The sequence below is a fragment of the Rhodnius prolixus genome, unplaced genomic scaffold (genome assembly GCF_049639745.1).
Source record: "Rhodnius prolixus isolate KJV_2025 unplaced genomic scaffold, Rpr scaffold_17, whole genome shotgun sequence".
Classification (NCBI taxonomy): Eukaryota; Metazoa; Arthropoda; class Insecta; order Hemiptera; family Reduviidae; genus Rhodnius; species Rhodnius prolixus.
The window spans coordinates 2,435,777-2,452,277 of NW_027411626.1; the positions used below are offsets into that span (position 1 = coordinate 2,435,777).

General features: G+C 34.8%; 1 protein-coding gene across 5 annotated transcripts in view; it reads right to left on the reverse strand.

The window, feature by feature from the left end:
* Positions 1-7,326: 7,326 nt before the first annotated feature.
* Positions 7,327-16,501, reverse strand: part of mtgo (miles to go) — a 240,895-nt gene continuing 231,720 nt past the window's right edge. For all 5 annotated transcript variants that reach the window (XM_074138842.1, XM_074138841.1, XM_074138845.1 and 2 more), the window contains exons 16-19: positions 11,829-12,001; positions 11,498-11,625; positions 11,199-11,396; positions 7,327-7,762 (exon numbers count right to left, since the gene is read on the reverse strand). In XM_074138842.1, coding sequence (XP_073994943.1) covers positions 7,652-7,762; positions 11,199-11,396; positions 11,498-11,625; positions 11,829-12,001 — 610 coding nt within the window. In that variant the 3' untranslated portion in view covers positions 7,327-7,651. The remainder of the gene's footprint in view (positions 7,763-11,198; positions 11,397-11,497; positions 11,626-11,828; positions 12,002-16,501) is intronic.

A 16,501-nucleotide genomic window follows, 5' to 3' on the forward strand; every position in this document is an offset into this window, starting at 1 on the left:
AACGGACACTCAGATTTGGTCTCATAATTTTGTTAAATACGCTAATCTTTTTAGTTTATGGTTAGAATTGGTTTATTTATAATTTATTTACACAAAATCTGCCACAAATGACTAATTTTTATTAATTATTAACACAAAATTATAAAATAAAGAAAAAATGAGAAATTAACACATTTTTTTTAAAACTTTATTCTTCATTTTTATCAGGTTTTCTGACAAGGGATGTTCTTCTAATAGCGGGTATTTCTCCCTCTTCTACGGCGAAGGGCCCTAATCCTGTCAGGCATAGAAGAAATTAAATTTTGGACGTACGCCACCGGCAGAGCATCCCATTCTTCACGAAGAGCAATTTGGAGCTGATTTAAGTCATTAGGAGTAAGATGACGATGTCTAACACGCCTTCCTAAATTATCCCATAAATGTTCTAAGGGATTCATATTGGGAGTTCGTGCAGGCCAGTCCAGAACTGTGATTCCCACTTGCTCCAAGTATTCGGTAACAATTCTGGCGGTATGTGGGCTAGCATTAATCTGCTTCAAAATGAATTGGTCACCAATAAATGGAGCCAACGGGATCACGGTCACTAGGAGCACTTCCTCAATGTACCTCCGAGGAGTCAGAGCCCCCCCCCCATTATCAATGAAAATCAGTTCAGTACGGGCGTGGAAATTGATTCCACCCCAAACCGTAACTGATCTCCTTTCGAAAGGTCGTGACTCGCGAAGAGTACATTGAGCAAATCGCTCCCCTGATCGTCTCCACACTCTTTCTCGGTCGTCTGAGTGATATAGACCAAAGCGAGTCTCATCTGTGAATAAAACTGTTCCCCATTGCACTAAAGTCCAATGAAAATGCTGGTTGGCGAATAATCGCCTTTCTCTACGATACCTTTCCAGGAGTTGGGGCCCTGTCGCGGGGCGCATTGCTTCAAGTCCACGCTCCCTCAGTCTCCGCCGTACTGTGTCCGAGCTAACACGCGTATTTCGCGCCACTTGAAGCCTATCCCGAACCTCAGGAGCAGTTAAATGGCGGTCTCTCAATACTGAGAGCGTGATAAATCCATCGTCAACTTCAGTTGTGGGCCTTGGTCGGCCACTGCCAGCCCTCCGTTCATAACTGCCAGTCTCCCGGCAACGCCGGAGTGCATCATTAATGGCGGACTTCGCTACTCCAAGGGTTTCTGCGATAGATCGCAGGCATCAGCTCGGGCTAAGTCTACATTCGAAAGAACCATTATTCTGGACCAAAATAAAAAAAAACAACACGTCTATTAATGACAGAAAGGCGCGGTTAATAAATTAAAGATCTCTAAAGGTGCGAAAACCTGCTTACAGTTTAGAAGAGTTCCGTCAGGTAAAGCAGCCCTCAAGACAAATAAGCCACATCTGAGTCTTATCTCATGCCCTACTGATCCTGACGGGATCAGTCCAATGGACTTAGACCCTTCCTTCTCTGTAATAACCAGATTACCCACAAAAACAAACACATCACTGATAATCAGCTTTTAATATAAAAAATATTAAGTATCCGGTTTCTTTTGCTGTTGAGTGTATCAGCAAGAATATCTATGAATTAGTGGTACTTACGATTTGTGAAATTTTTTATCGCTAAATTAAAGTCGGGCCCCCCCCTGATTGTAACAAATTGAAATTTTCAAGGTTTTTCGACTTGTGATTTTACCTTCTTTTTTTTTACGAATATATTTTTCCGGTGGCTTCAAGATTAATATATTTTTTTTCCCCCACCCAGAAAACTTGGCACAATCGTGTAAAAGAAGGTAAAAATGGAGATATACAAAGCAATGCAGCATTCGACAGGATTACTTTCGTCAAACGCAATAGATGTAGTTATGGATTAGATTAGATTAGATTAAATTAGGGCGGCCTCAAGGCCTACGCCACTGCGACCCCCTTTGGATCTATTGTGGCTCCCTGACTTTAGAGCTCACCCTCCAGACCCGTCCGTTTAATTAGACTCTTAATTCTGGAGAGTGACTCCTGGGTAAAGCTCTCAGGCCTTGGTTTTTCCTCCCCGAGAAGTAACATCCTTAGCCATACAAGCCCCTCACACTGACACAACACGTGCAGTGCAGTTTCCTCTTCTTCCTGGCAGAACCTACAAAGGCTGTCATCTGCCAGGCCCATGCGATGCATGTGTTTTCTGAGTCTGCAGTGGCCAGTCAATAAGCCTACAATTATCCTTATAGCCCCCCCCGGCCTTGACGGATTAATTCTGCAGTCAGCCTCGGCGAATAGCCTCTGATGAACTCCTTCGCCTGTCTCTGTCCAGTGGTGGCGAGCCACCACTCCTGAGACCTACTCTGCACCCACAAATTAATGGCCGCAGTCTTAAACACACTTCGAAACCCCAAAACAGGGCTCCGGGCCAACGAAGTGTCCCGGCAGAGCCTTCCCCGGGCCAATAAATCTGCCACTTCGTTTCCTTTATATCCTGAATGACCAGGTACCCAAACCAGAAAGAGCTTATTTTGGTCACTAATTTCCTTCACGGCACCCAGACAGTCCCAGACCAGCCTTGAGTTGACCTGATAGGAACTAATTGCCCGTAGAGCAGCCTGACTATCCGAGAAAATTACGACCTTGGAATTAATAATTCCTCGCCCTTTAATCTCGGTAGTGCAGAACCTAATTGCAGCTAGCTCAGCTTGAAAAACTGTAGCTAGTTTTCCTAGGCTAAGCGAAAAGCCTACATTTCGGCTTCACCCCGTACACTCCTGCTCCTACGCCCTCTCCCATCTTGGAGCCATCCGTGTACCACATCGAGTCTCCCATAACTGGGGGTCCACGTCTCGAAGCCTCCCGGTCTCCTGTTACAGACTTTGAAAGGCTTGTCGAAGTTATATTTGGGAGTCATAAAATATGAAGGCAGGCCCAAAATAGGGGTCCCCGCCTCCAACTCCTCGTATAACTCTTGATACGCTCCTCCATGCCTAACGGTAATAGGAGCTTGTCCTTTCATAAGCCTAGTGACAACGGCCCTTACAACGCCTTGAATATATATGTACAATGGGGATAAATTTAATAAAACCTCCAAGGCCGCTCTAGGGGAAGTCCTCATGGCACCAGTGACACTCAGGCACATTTTCACAATCGTGTAAAAGAAGGTAAAAATGGAGATATACAAAGCAATGCAGCATTCGACAGGCATTACTTTCGTCAAACGCAATAGATGTAGTGATGGATCTTCTGTTTCCTTTAGCTAGTCCAGCCGCCATCAATCAAAATTGATCATTATTTGGCAGCAAATAAAGATTATAGATTACAAAAATTAAAATGAATGAATAACAAACATTAAATTATAATAATAATTTTATTTTTATGAAATTCCATACATAAATTTTCTTTTTTATCTGGCTCACGAAATATACAATATAATCAAGTCTGGGAAATTTGAACGAGCTAAATTTTTTTTTTTAATTTTGTTTTTCTTTAAATGCATATAAAAATTTTTCATTTGAAAACATGCAAAAAAAACAAATAATAATAATATATATATATAATAGAGCTTAAAACAACCAGCGCAAATACAGTCTTTACCAATTTTTATTATTTTTTTATTAAATATATACCTATATATTTTTGTTTTTAGTTAATTCTTAATTTAAATTTAATTAATATATTTCTGAACTCTTAAGATCATATTTCTCTTAATGCAGTTTTTTCTTTTTCCACGCTGAATCTATCAAAAAAAAAAAAAGTGATAAAACCTTTACAAAAATTGACATCCTGTCCAAAACATGAAGATCTGTCTGAGCAACATTGATTTCGTATTTATTTTTCTTTCATTGCGTCTTTGTTATTAAAAAAAAAAAAAAATTAATAATAATTATAAAGAAATTTTAATAAAAACAAAGATTTTTTTTCCCCCAGAATAATTTATTTAAAAACAAAAAATAATTTAAAATATAATATTTTTTTTTTACACGTATTTTTATATGAGTCCAAATTTTGGTATAATGGTAGTCTCATTTTGTATGATCCCGTGAATGGTTGCAAGAGATTTATTTTTTAACAAATTTTTGGATCAATTGCTTTTTCTCCCCCCTTAATTTAGGGGGAGAGATCTCTAATTCTCTTTTCTTTGGCGTTTCAAAATTGATGAAAGATCAGACTACCTTAATGGCTTATTAATCAATTGCTACTTCTTTGTGGTTGGATTGGAATGATTTAAATGGCCATGTCCGGGGGCCACAATTTGAAGGTAAAAAAACCAGTGCTGTTGGTACTTTGTAGGACTTATATTCTCTCTCTCTCTCTCTCTAAAAAAATGAGGACTTTTTTTTTACGATTTTTGTTGTAAAAGATTGATTTTCTTTATTAAAAGGAGTACTTAACTCCTATTCTATTGTTAAGATATTCAATAAATCTTTCTCATAATTAATTTCTTTAGAAATAAGAAGGCGACTCATTTACCTTTCATCAAGTCCCATTTTAAGTTCCTACCCCCAAGTACACTTACAGGATGTTCCCCCCCCCCCCCAAGAAAAATAATCCCAACAATCCCCTTAAAGTTCTCACATAATCCAAAACGGAGAGGAATCCCATCATCATCATACAGGCTATACCCAAAAACCATTCCGCTTAGGGGCAACCATCATCAACATCAATATTTGGGGGCCCATCATTAAAAAAAAAAAAAAAAAAAAAAATACGTGTGTGACATTTCACAGAAAACTCAAAAAGTGATTGGCTATAATTTTTATTCGCATTTTTATATATTTTTTTATATATATATGTTTTTTTTTGTTTTTTTTTTTTTTCTTTTTATATATAATATACATGTTGTATATTAAAATGTATATACGGTTATACATATACATACATACATATAAAGGAGATGTTCATACTTATAACAATGTATATATTATATATATAAATGTATATAGTCGTACTAAAAAAATAAGAGAGATTATTATATTATTTATATTTATATACTTTTTTTTATATATATATACACGAATTTATTTTTTTTAATATATTTTTTTATAATTAATAAATTCTTATACCCTTTCTTTGCTAAATAAAACATCCTTTTTCTTTATGTTTCCTTAATATTTATCAATAATAATTTTAATTTATTATTATTATTATTATTTTAAAGTGTTTACAACACTAGAGCATTGACTTTAGTTAAAATTAAATTTATATATAATCAAATACTGTGAAGGATTTAATTAATTTATTTATTTTTAGAAGTAACCACATATAAAAATATTTTCATTTTTTTTTTGTTTTTTTTTAAATATTATTATTAATTTTTTAAATTCCAGGTTAGGCAATTATACAACTTTCATTACTTTGTTAATTTCAAAAAAAAAATTATTTTTTTGAGACAGAGCTTTTAACTTACGTCATTCTTTTCTGGAAAAAAGGATTTTTGGTAAGTCCTGTATTTATTGGTAATGTCTCTTGTTGTTGTTGTTGGGTTAGCAAAAGAATTTAGTCTCAAGTAAAATATTAAATGCTCCAATAAAAAAAAAAAATTTCAAAAAGAAATACAATATATATATATATATATTGTTTTATAGATATGTTTTTATGTACATATTAGTTTAACTCTCGGTTTTAACGCCTCAGACTCCATATTTAGTGAAAAAGAGGATCCCGCGCACATTTAGTACGCTATCACTCGTCGAGTACGCAAAGCTTATTTCGCGTCCTTGGGTGGTTAGGAAACGTACAATTATACAAGGGCACAAGTCCGAGATATTGTGATTTTCATGAAATTTGCAAGCATAATGGGAATGGACTTTATTTAACCTGAGCAGTCCCCCAAAGGTTGTGTTAGATATTACAATCGAGGAAGGCTTCTAGCTTTTTTTTTTTTTTTTTTTTTTTGATGAACCTGATCAACATAGAAGCCAGCCAGACCTAGGAAGTGTGTATTGGAAAGAGTTCGGTGGATAGTTCCGGCTCTAAGGCCCGGGGCTCTATCCGAGAAAAACTGTTGTTGGTACAGGGGGGGCGGGGGCCTAGGTCCCCAAAAGAGAGATATGAGGATACAGAAATAATTTTTGAAATACTAAATTTTTGCATTTTATTGAATATTAGGTGTGGGGGGGACCCCCCTTCTGCTGATTAAAATTTCATTTAACACTAAACCTACCATGACCGGTCAATTGACTGTTTTTTAAATTTGGTTTAAATTTTCCAAATACAACGTCATCATACCGCCATTAAACTTCACGACTTTTCCTAAAATATGTATACAATTGTTTTTTTAATATTCACTTCTCTTCCTAATATTTGATTTTTGAGAAAAATTTGTAGTCCGTCTTAACTATCGTCATTTGACCGGCTGAATATTTTCATTTTAATATTTTATTTATTTATTTTTATTTTTTTTTTTTGTAACAGAATACTCTCGAAAAGTCAATTTCTATAATGCATTTATCGGATTATTATTGTTTGCATGTGGGTGTGCATGATGTGGCCAAAAAAAATGTACAATATTGCCCTTTTCACTGGAACAAAAAAAAAAAGTAGGAACGAGCATTCTTCCTCAAATACGTATGCGAGAAATTTGCAATTGAGAAGTCTACAAAATTATAAAAAAAAAAAAAAAAAAAAAAAATTGACGCAAAAAAGAGTAAAATCTACGAGAGATTTATTTTTTTTAAACAATAGAAACTACGCTGTTTCATTGTTTAATAATTATTAACTTCATTTCTCAAAATAAGAAATTTAAGTGATTTTTTTTAAAGTGCGGCCCCATTTGACCGGTCACTGTAGGGAATAGTTATGCCATAAATGGCGGTAGGTTTAATGTTAATACATAAGATACATGAAATTACCATTTTGTTTCTGTTTTTTTTTTATTTTAATGAGGTGCACCCCCCCCCCCAATCGAGAGATTTCTCCTTTCCCCGTAACAAAAAATGCATTTCTATTTGTACATAAATACATATATATAAATACAAAAAACAAAATTATTACAAACATGTTTGGAAAACTGATTCAATTCAAATTGGAAGTAATTTGCAACAATAATAACATCAGGAATTAAATAAAAAATTATAAAAGAAATAATAATAATAATAATAGTAATAATTATAAGGAATGATTCGATTATAGAGAATGATTATTAATTTTTTTTTTTTTTTTGTACACTCTAAATAATAAAAAACTATAATAACAATAAAATTTATATATATATATTTATAATTTATTTATATATTGGCGAGCTCAGTTATTTATTTTTTATTTGTTATAATCTTAATTTAAAAATAATAAAAAAATATTTATTTTTTTAATAAAAAAAAGAAAGTCTATTTGAAAATATTTAAAGATTCGTATATATTTTAGTTTTTGTTTCAAAACGGAAGTGCTTCCGAGTTTTTAAATTAATATGTGGGCAGTATTTTTAATTTTACATTTTTAATTATTTTTTTATTAAGTTACGAAAAAATATGATCACATACAATTTTTAGGAGGAATTTCTACTTTTTCTTTTATTATTATTATTTTTTTTAAAAATATTTAAAACAAAAAAAAAAAATAAAACAATTAAAAAAACAAAAAAATTAAAAATAAAAATAAGAGAAGTGGCCGATTCTTTCTTTTGTGAAAAACGTTGTTTTTTTGTTTTGTTTGTTGATTGGTTGGTAGTTTTTATTATTTATTCGAAATCACTAATAGATTGTGTGCGCAATCAACATTGCGCATAGAACTGCCAGCACTATGAATCCGGATAATATTATACCAGCCCATTGTTGGTCCGTCAATGGTCGTCTTCCTCCATTCTGTGGGCAGGGAAACAAAACAAAAAAAAAAATGAATGTATTAAAAGTTATACGTATTTCCAAATATGTTATGAAATTTATGAAATGATCATAAACAATTATCATACGAGGGTCGTTTGGAAAGTCCGTGCAAAGTCACGAGAGATAGCACCACTGGCGCGTATCGAGGTTATGTTTAGTTAGTAGCATCTCTTGGAAGAACACACACCAAGTTTCAGCCAGATCGGTCTATTTCTTTGTGTTTGGCATTCGTTTGAATCGAGGAAGTCGAGTGATTTTCAAAAAATGGACGAAAAAGAATTTCGTGTGTTGATTCAACACTACTTTATGAAAGGCAAAACGCCTCAGGAGACTACAAGAGAAGCTTGATAAACATTATGGTGACTCTGGCACCTTCGATTAGAACAGTTTATAAGTGGTTTCAAAATTTTCAGAGTGGCCATATGGGCAAAAAGTGACGCTGAACGTTCTGTGGACGCCCTGTTGAGGTTACTACTCCAGAAATCATTGATAAAAATCCATGATATGCTGATGGATGACAGAAGAGTGGAAGGTGCGCGAGATTGCTAGTGCTGTGGGCATCTCGAATGAACGGGTACCATAATATTTTGCATCAACATTTGGACCATGACAAAGCTATCCGCCGCAAGATGGGTGCCGCCGATTGCTCACGCTTGACCAAAAAACTAAATCGTGTGAAGTGTTGCAAGGACGGTTTGCAGCTGTTCCAGAAGAGAATCCGCAGGACTTTAAGCGTCCAGAAGAAATGGCTGGCGGGAAAAAGATTTTATTCAAACGAGGAGGTGATTGCAGAAACGAATGGCTATTTTTCAGACTTGGACAAATCCTATTATTCGGAAGGGATCAACAAACTAGAGCAGCGTTGGACGAAGTGTATAAGCCTAAAAGGAGACTATGTTGAAAAATAAAAAAGGTTTACCTTAAAAAATTAAGTAGTTTTTATTTTTGCACGGACTTTTCAAACGACCCTTGTATAGGTAAATCTATCCAAACAGTCTGTTCCAATCAATTGGCATCTGATCATTATAATAATTTGTCAGATGGATGGAACACAATCTGCAGTTATTTTTTTTTTAAAAAAGTGTAAAGTGTGTGGCTGTGTCATGGACACGGCCGTGTGTTGTACGTGAATACGTTTACGTAACGGGTTATATTTTTTATATAAAATATTTTTTATTCATGTATTTAGGATGAAATCAATGTGTCTTTCATAATCGACGATCGAACACAATCTATGCCTATACAGTCCGTTGTCGATGTAGAAGCGATTTCATCATCCACTTGCATAATTTTTCAACCGCCCCAGCTGCAAATGTACTGGACACTGTCGCGTTGATCCGTTCGGCCGTATTCATTCTTTTACGTTTAACGGCACAGCTTGACTCGGCCATATGGCTGTTTTATTATTACCATTCGATTGTTCTTGTGGAAGCCCTTTCCAACCGTATACCGATCTCTGTATTTGGTTTTGGCTTTTCGACGCGTATAGGCCGACATTATATATTTTTTATTATATTTTTTTATTCTAACACCTTATTATATTCACTGTCACTATTTTACACTAATGTTTTATATGCAATCGATAGATTGTGACGACAGCTGACGATTAAAACTTAAACGAAAATCGTAGCTTCTCCGAGTCAAAAGTTATACTAATTGCAAATCTCGATACGCAGCAAAATGATCTCAAAATGGCGGCGCTTTCCCCTCTACCGCGCGCGATGTGTCACAGTCCTCGCTTATCGTAATGAATTCTTTGATCCTTTAGGTATCCAGTGGTCTAATTTAATTTTGGATGTAGACGATAGATTCGTAGAACTAAAATGCCAAACTGTATCCCCCGATTTTGTTATTAGGTTTTTTGGATTGCCTCCATATGATAGCAAATTTAAAGACGTATTTTGTGTGGTAGACCTGTTGTGTATAATTGACACGAGTTTCCCTTTCATTTTCATTGTTTGGTAGAAGTCCAGAATTGAGGAATGGTTATATTTTGTAAGGTGGAAGTACCTAAAATTTTTGTTCCAGCTTTGGAAGTTGAAAAAGTCTATTTCCTTGCACAAAAAGTGTTGGATATTATATTTTCTCTTTTATGAAAGGAGAGGGGCACCACATTTCAACATCACCAGTTAGAATGTGCCGCCCCACCGACCCCTGCAAGTTTGTGACTTTTGTGCAGAGAAGGGGAAAGTGGTCCGAACCTACTACATTAAGATGCGCAACAAACCCGAATATTTTGTTCAAACTTCCTAAACCCATCCCGAACTGAGTGATTCTTGATTTTTTGAACTAGATTTCAGAGTGGTTTAAAAGAGAAAGTAATGTAGTAGTGAGAGAAATAACTGATAGAAGGTAGATTCAGAGTAAAGAAATATCATTTCTTTCTATTTCATATTTTGTTCAAAGCTACCCCGCCAGTGGGGCAGATATTAACATTTGACACAACATTTTTAAATTAAAAAAATATAGATATGTATTGTTAAGTACCAACTGTTTATTGATATAGATCTGTTAAGAAGACTTGAAAGTTGTAGAAAACAAAATAAAAAGGTTCAATAATAAGATTCTGTGCGCACTCTGCAAACAGAAAATGGAAAGTAAAGTAAAGTAATCGCCTATTTTTTCAGGCGGGGCTTAACGTCCAACTACCAATTAGGTGTCATGGACGGAGGCGACTAGCAAACATACTTTACTATTTCTCATAATAACCATTAAATAAAATCCAAGACCTAGACTAGGGGAATCGAACCCAGTACTACAATACATATTAGCTTTGCAGGTCTAGCCTCTTAACCCGCTCGGCTACCGTGGCGCCTAAAAGAAAATGTAAATTCTGTTCAAATGCGGCCCTCCTCTCCCCTAATTGCCAAATTTTCTTTTTAAATATAGAAATTTGGATACATATCCATCACCTAACCCTTATTAATATTTACAAAGGTGGTAAGTCCATAAATTACACGAAATGACACGTTAGAGGAAATCTCCTGCCTTTATTCGAATTTTCCCAGGAGAAATGTTACAGCAGTAATGGGAAGAAAGATTATTACCAATTCCAGCCATAATTTTTTTTTTAATTTGAATTAATGCCAAGCTATCGGATCTTTAAAAGCTTTGTAGAAGAAGCCAGTCAATTCTAAGTGTAATGCAAGACACAGGAAACATTAGTGAAGTCAAAAATCTCCAAACCAAACTGATGCTCTAATCGTGTTCTGGGTGAAAAACAATTGGAGACTATTTACTTGATAAGCGTTGGGGTTTCCAAAGAGATAAAACATTTTTTCAATCTGTAGGGGGGGTCTTCTGAATATTTAAGTTTCCGAACTTATAAATTTAACTTATAAATTACGTGTGTGTGACTGTTCAAAATGAAATTTTTTTTTTTTATTCAGGAGTTGATCCTGAGTTTATTACCTACCTGGTGATGCTGCATCCTGACAGTCTGCTGAGGCGGTGTATCGTGATGGACGGGAGGCGTGGAGAAATTTAACGGAGAACTATATGGGCCTTCTATGGCGCCGCGTGGGCTTTGCCTAATTGCACAAACTCGAACCAGATATTCGGCGCCAGCATCCAAATCTTTTAATTCGCAACTATGGTCTGCACCGTGATAAACCTGTGGGGAGATTGCCAAAAATTTTATTGTTGTTGATGACCAAAATATATGAGATACAAAATTTATATTTTATTCGTTTACTTTTAAGTGGTATTTATTACCAGTTTATATGTTTGTTCCCTGAGACGAGCGCATTGAACATTATATTCTATACTATCGTTACCCTGTGGTCGCAGAGCTGCCCAATCTAGATGGCAACTCCTGTTCAATATATTTCTAACTTTCAGGCCTGCAACAACATAATAGATATTAGCATTAAGAGTCATAAGTCCCAGCTCTTCACTGCAGTAAAAAGTGGCTGTCTAAGCCGGATCCTCTCTATTCCTGTTTAGACTTACAAGCCCTAACCCAAGCAAATAAACCAGTCAGAAGACCTTGAACTACCTGTAGTGCACAAAAAAGAAAAAGAAGAAAAAGCTGGTCTTCTCATACCTTTGACTGGAGGTGGTGGTGTGATCACCGTGGTGAAAGTATATACTTCCGATTCTGGACCTTTCCCGGTTGTATTGGCCGCCATAATGGTAAAATTATAGGAAGTTAGTTCCTGTAGGCGCGATACTTTGCAACTAGTACTCGTTCCTTCATACACTACGTTTCTTCGGTTACTGAACAAAGTTTCAAACACAAGATACAATATTAAAAAACATTCCTCATACTTACTAGTCTCGAAAGTTCTTGACTTAGAAATAGTCTTCGAACTCCGAACGTTTAGAGCCAGCGTTTCCCAACCTTTTTTTTTTAGCTCGCGTACCACTTGGTATAGTACGTCATTCTAAATTGTACCACTTCGTAAAAATGATTGTATTTCGTGAAATTTGTTATTCCAAGTGTGTTATTTTATTATTATTATCTTTATTTGTGAAGAGATACAATCTATCTGTTACAAAGCAGTTTATGTTCACTTTATAAACTTTGTAAAGCGTAAGATCTTAGTTTTAAAACTTTTTTTGAAATAATTAAAAATTGCGTACATATTTTTCTCTTCAAAATTATTAATTAATTGACAAATTTCTTCTTAAGGATTATTATATTTGTGCCCAAATCTTCTAAATTAATTTCTTTTAAGCATTCAACTACCTGTAAGTGCCAATTAAATTTAATGTTGCTTGATAAGAGCTAACTCATTACAATCCAGTCTTTTTAAGCAGATTTTTACATAGTTTATTGATAATGGGTGTAGCTTTTTTTAAATTAAAACTGTCCGGTAGGACCATCAAAAACTGCACGAAAAAGCGTAACGTTGAAAAACACCCAACTTTGACAATTTTTTTCTCTTTTTCTATAAAAGATAAAATTCCCAAATTTTCTTTAAATCTTACTCCAAATCCTCCTTTATAACTGTAATTTTTTTCCAACAACCCAGATCTAATAGGTTTCGAGAAAAAAGTTGCCGAAAATGAGCAAAAACGGCTTTTTCAAAAAATGTTCTTGTTCTTGTTCTTCTTCTTCTTGTTCTTGTTCTTGTTGTTACCTTTTTTGTAAACAACGTAGCGCCTAAACGCGTGAACCGATTTTCATGAATGAGGTGTCATTCGATTCGGAATTTTATGTAGATGTGCCTTTTGGGGGTCTCGACCCTGTACATCGTATGGGAGAGGAGTTAGCCCCCTTTATGTAAGGCCCCCTCCAAAATTATTATTACTAATTACTCTGTAAATCTTGGCCCGATTTTGATAAAATTTGGTAGGATGATAGGGTTAGGGCTCCCCTACGTAACATTAAAGCGGCGATCAGCTCTTACACTTGTTAAGGGGAAGTATAGGAATCGTTTCAAATTATCGACACGTGAACCGATTTTCATGAATGAAATGTCATTCGAATCGAAATTTTGTACAGATTTGCACTTTAAAAGTCTCGACGCCGTGCCTCATAAGGAGGGGAGTTTGCCCCACCCAAATAAGGCCCTTTCTAAAACTATTATTACCAATATTTCTATAACGCTTAGTCCGATTTTGATAAAATTCAGCTCGAATAAGTGGTTAAAGCTCCTCTACATTGCTGATGCTCTTGCACCTACTAAGAGGAAGTACTGCAATCGTTTAAATTATCAATGAGTGAACCGATTTAAATCAATGAATTGTCGTTCGATTAAAAAATCTTTGCCTCTTTGCCTAGAAGTTCTGCAATCGCAGTTTATTTTTCTTACTCCTCTTAAAAGGAAGTAATGAAATCGCAGTTTAATTTTGCTATTCACGCACAAATACCTTCCTATGTTATTCAAAACGCTTTTTCAAGAAAAGTTGTTACTGAGGATGGTTTGGGGGACCTTAACGATAATCATTCTTTAAAAAGATCTCTCTAGTGGTAGTTACGGTTCCGACTTACCATCTTATCAGGTTATAATGATAGAATTGCTTATTCCAAATTTAAAAAATCTGTAAAGCAGATATGTAACTTTGTAAAATAGACAAAAAGGAAAATCTATCCAAAAGGTACAAAAATCTCTTTAACAAAAACTTACAGTTTAAAATGTTAAGTATAAGGGTTGATTAAACGCCAAAAGGTACACAAATCAGCAAGCACTCAAAATTTCATTAATTCTTCATTAATATTTAAGTAATTTTACTGCATTAATATTCATTAATATTTTTTAGAATTTATTAGATGTCACAGACCCTTATGCTGGCCACTTCATTTATAATATTTTTTTGTTATAATTATGATAAATCACACATATGTACATGCATGTTAAAGTAGAAAAAGACAAAGTTAGAGTAGGCTACTGTCTTGAATTCGTCTTACCGAAATATTCCTGAGCACAAATAACACACAGTTATAACAAGTAGATTATTCAACAACAATTATTGATTTCTCTATTTTAATTTAATTTTACTTATAGTAAAATGCTGGAATAATTAGCTGTCCTAAAAATATACATATCTTATTTACTTTATTTTACATATTACATTTTTTTTTATAAAAAAAAGTTTTGAATTTTTTAGCCTCATAATTTTTTTTTATTTTTTATAACGTTTTTCTTTTTAACCTGTTTTTTATAACGTTTTTCTTTTTAATAGTTTGATTATTATAAATAACTAGATATTACAGTCAATCTACAGTGCTACTTGAACAAATATTTTGTAGACGAAAATGGCCAGCATAAGGGTCTGTGACATCTAATAAATTCTAAAAAATATTAATGAATATTAATGCAGTAAAATTACTTAAATATTAATGAAGAATTAATGAAATTTTGAGTGCTTGCTGATTTGTGTACCTTTTGGCGTTTAATCAACCCTTATACTTAACATTTTAAACTGTAAGTTTTTGTTAAAGATTTTCTTTATATAATGGGTTTGAAATACCAATTATCATTTGTGTTTTCGGTTTTGGATCCTGTTAAATGTGCTATTATATTTTCTCGTATATCTTGAGACAGACTAACCTTTATTACTCTGTACATATTAACAACTTTACTAAATAATATTATTAATTAAAATAATTTTTATGTACGAGGATCGTTTGAAAAGTCCGTGCAAAGTCAGAGAGATAGCACTACTGGCGCGTATCGAGGTTATGTTTAGTTAGTAGCATCTCTTGGAAGAACACACACCAAGTTTCAGCCAGATCGGTCTATTTCTTTGTGTTTGGCATTCGTTTGAATCGAGGAAGTCGAGTGATTTTCAAAAAATGGACGAAAAAGAATTTCGTGTGTTGATTAAACACTACTTTATGAAAGGCAAAACGCCTCAGGAGACTAAAGAGAAGCTTGATAAACATTATGGTGACTCTGCACCTTCGATTAGAACAGTTTATAAGTGGTTTCAAAATTTTCGGAGTGGCCATATGGGCACAAGTGACGCTGAACGTTCTGTGGACGCCCTGTTGAGGTTACTACTCCAGAAATCATTGATAAAATCCATGATATGGTGATGGATGACAGAAGAGTGAAGGTGCGTGAGATTGCTAGTGCTGTGGGCATCTCGAATGAACGGGTACCATAATATTTTGCATCAACATTTGGACCATGACAAAGCTATCCGCAAGATGGGTGCCGGGATTGCTCACGCTTGACCAAAAACGAAATCGTGTGAAGTGTTGCAAGGACGGTTTGCAGCTGTTCCAGAAGAATCCGCAGGACTTTAAAGCGTCGTTTCGTCACTGTGGATGAAATATGGATACATCACTACACTCCTGAGACCAAAGAACAATCTAAACAATGGGTTACCAAGGGGGAATCTGCGCCAAAAAAGGCGAAGACCGTTCCTTCGGCCGGAAAGATTATGGCGACTGTCTTTTGGGATTCGCAAGGAATAATCCTCATCGACTATCTGGAAAAGGGTAAAACTATTACAGGTGCATATTATTCATCATTATTGGACCGTTTGAAAACCGAGCTGCAAGAAAAACGCCCACGATTGGCCCACAAAAAAGTCCTTTTCCATCACGACAACGCACCAGCTCACACCTAAGCAGTTGTGGTCGTAAAATTAATGGAAATAGGGTTCCAACTCTCGTTTCATATCCCCCCCCTATTCTCCAGACTTGGCTCCCTCGGACTACTATTTGTTCCCCAATATGAAGAAATGGCTGGCGGGAAAAAGATTTTATTCAAACGAGGAGGTGATTGCAGAAACGAATGGCTATTTTTCAGACTTGGACAAATCCTATTATTCGGAAGGGATCAACAAACTAGAGCAGCGTTGGACGAAGTGTATAAGCCTAAAAGGAGACTATGTTGAAAAATAAAAAAAGGTTTACCCCAAAAAATTAAGTAGTTTTTATTTTTGCACGGACTTTTCAAACGACCCTCGTATTACAGGAAAAAAACGTTTCTATGATATTTTTATGCTTAAATTTTTTATGCCCGCCATTATTGATTATTATTTTTCGTGTACCACAAACCAGCAAATCGCGTACCACAGGTTGGGAAATGCTGGTTTAGAGTAACATTTTTATACTTTTCACTTCAAAAGGAATCTAACTTACCAACCTTCTAACAGCAATTTTTGGGACAAATGTTGTAAATATATGGAAAGTTTATATAAAATCAGTGAAACCTTTTTTATGAGGAAAATTAAGAAAAATTCTACTCAGCAAAGTGGGCCTCTTTACGTTCCAGTTTCATCAAATTTGGAAATCCAATCTATATATAATACACTTAC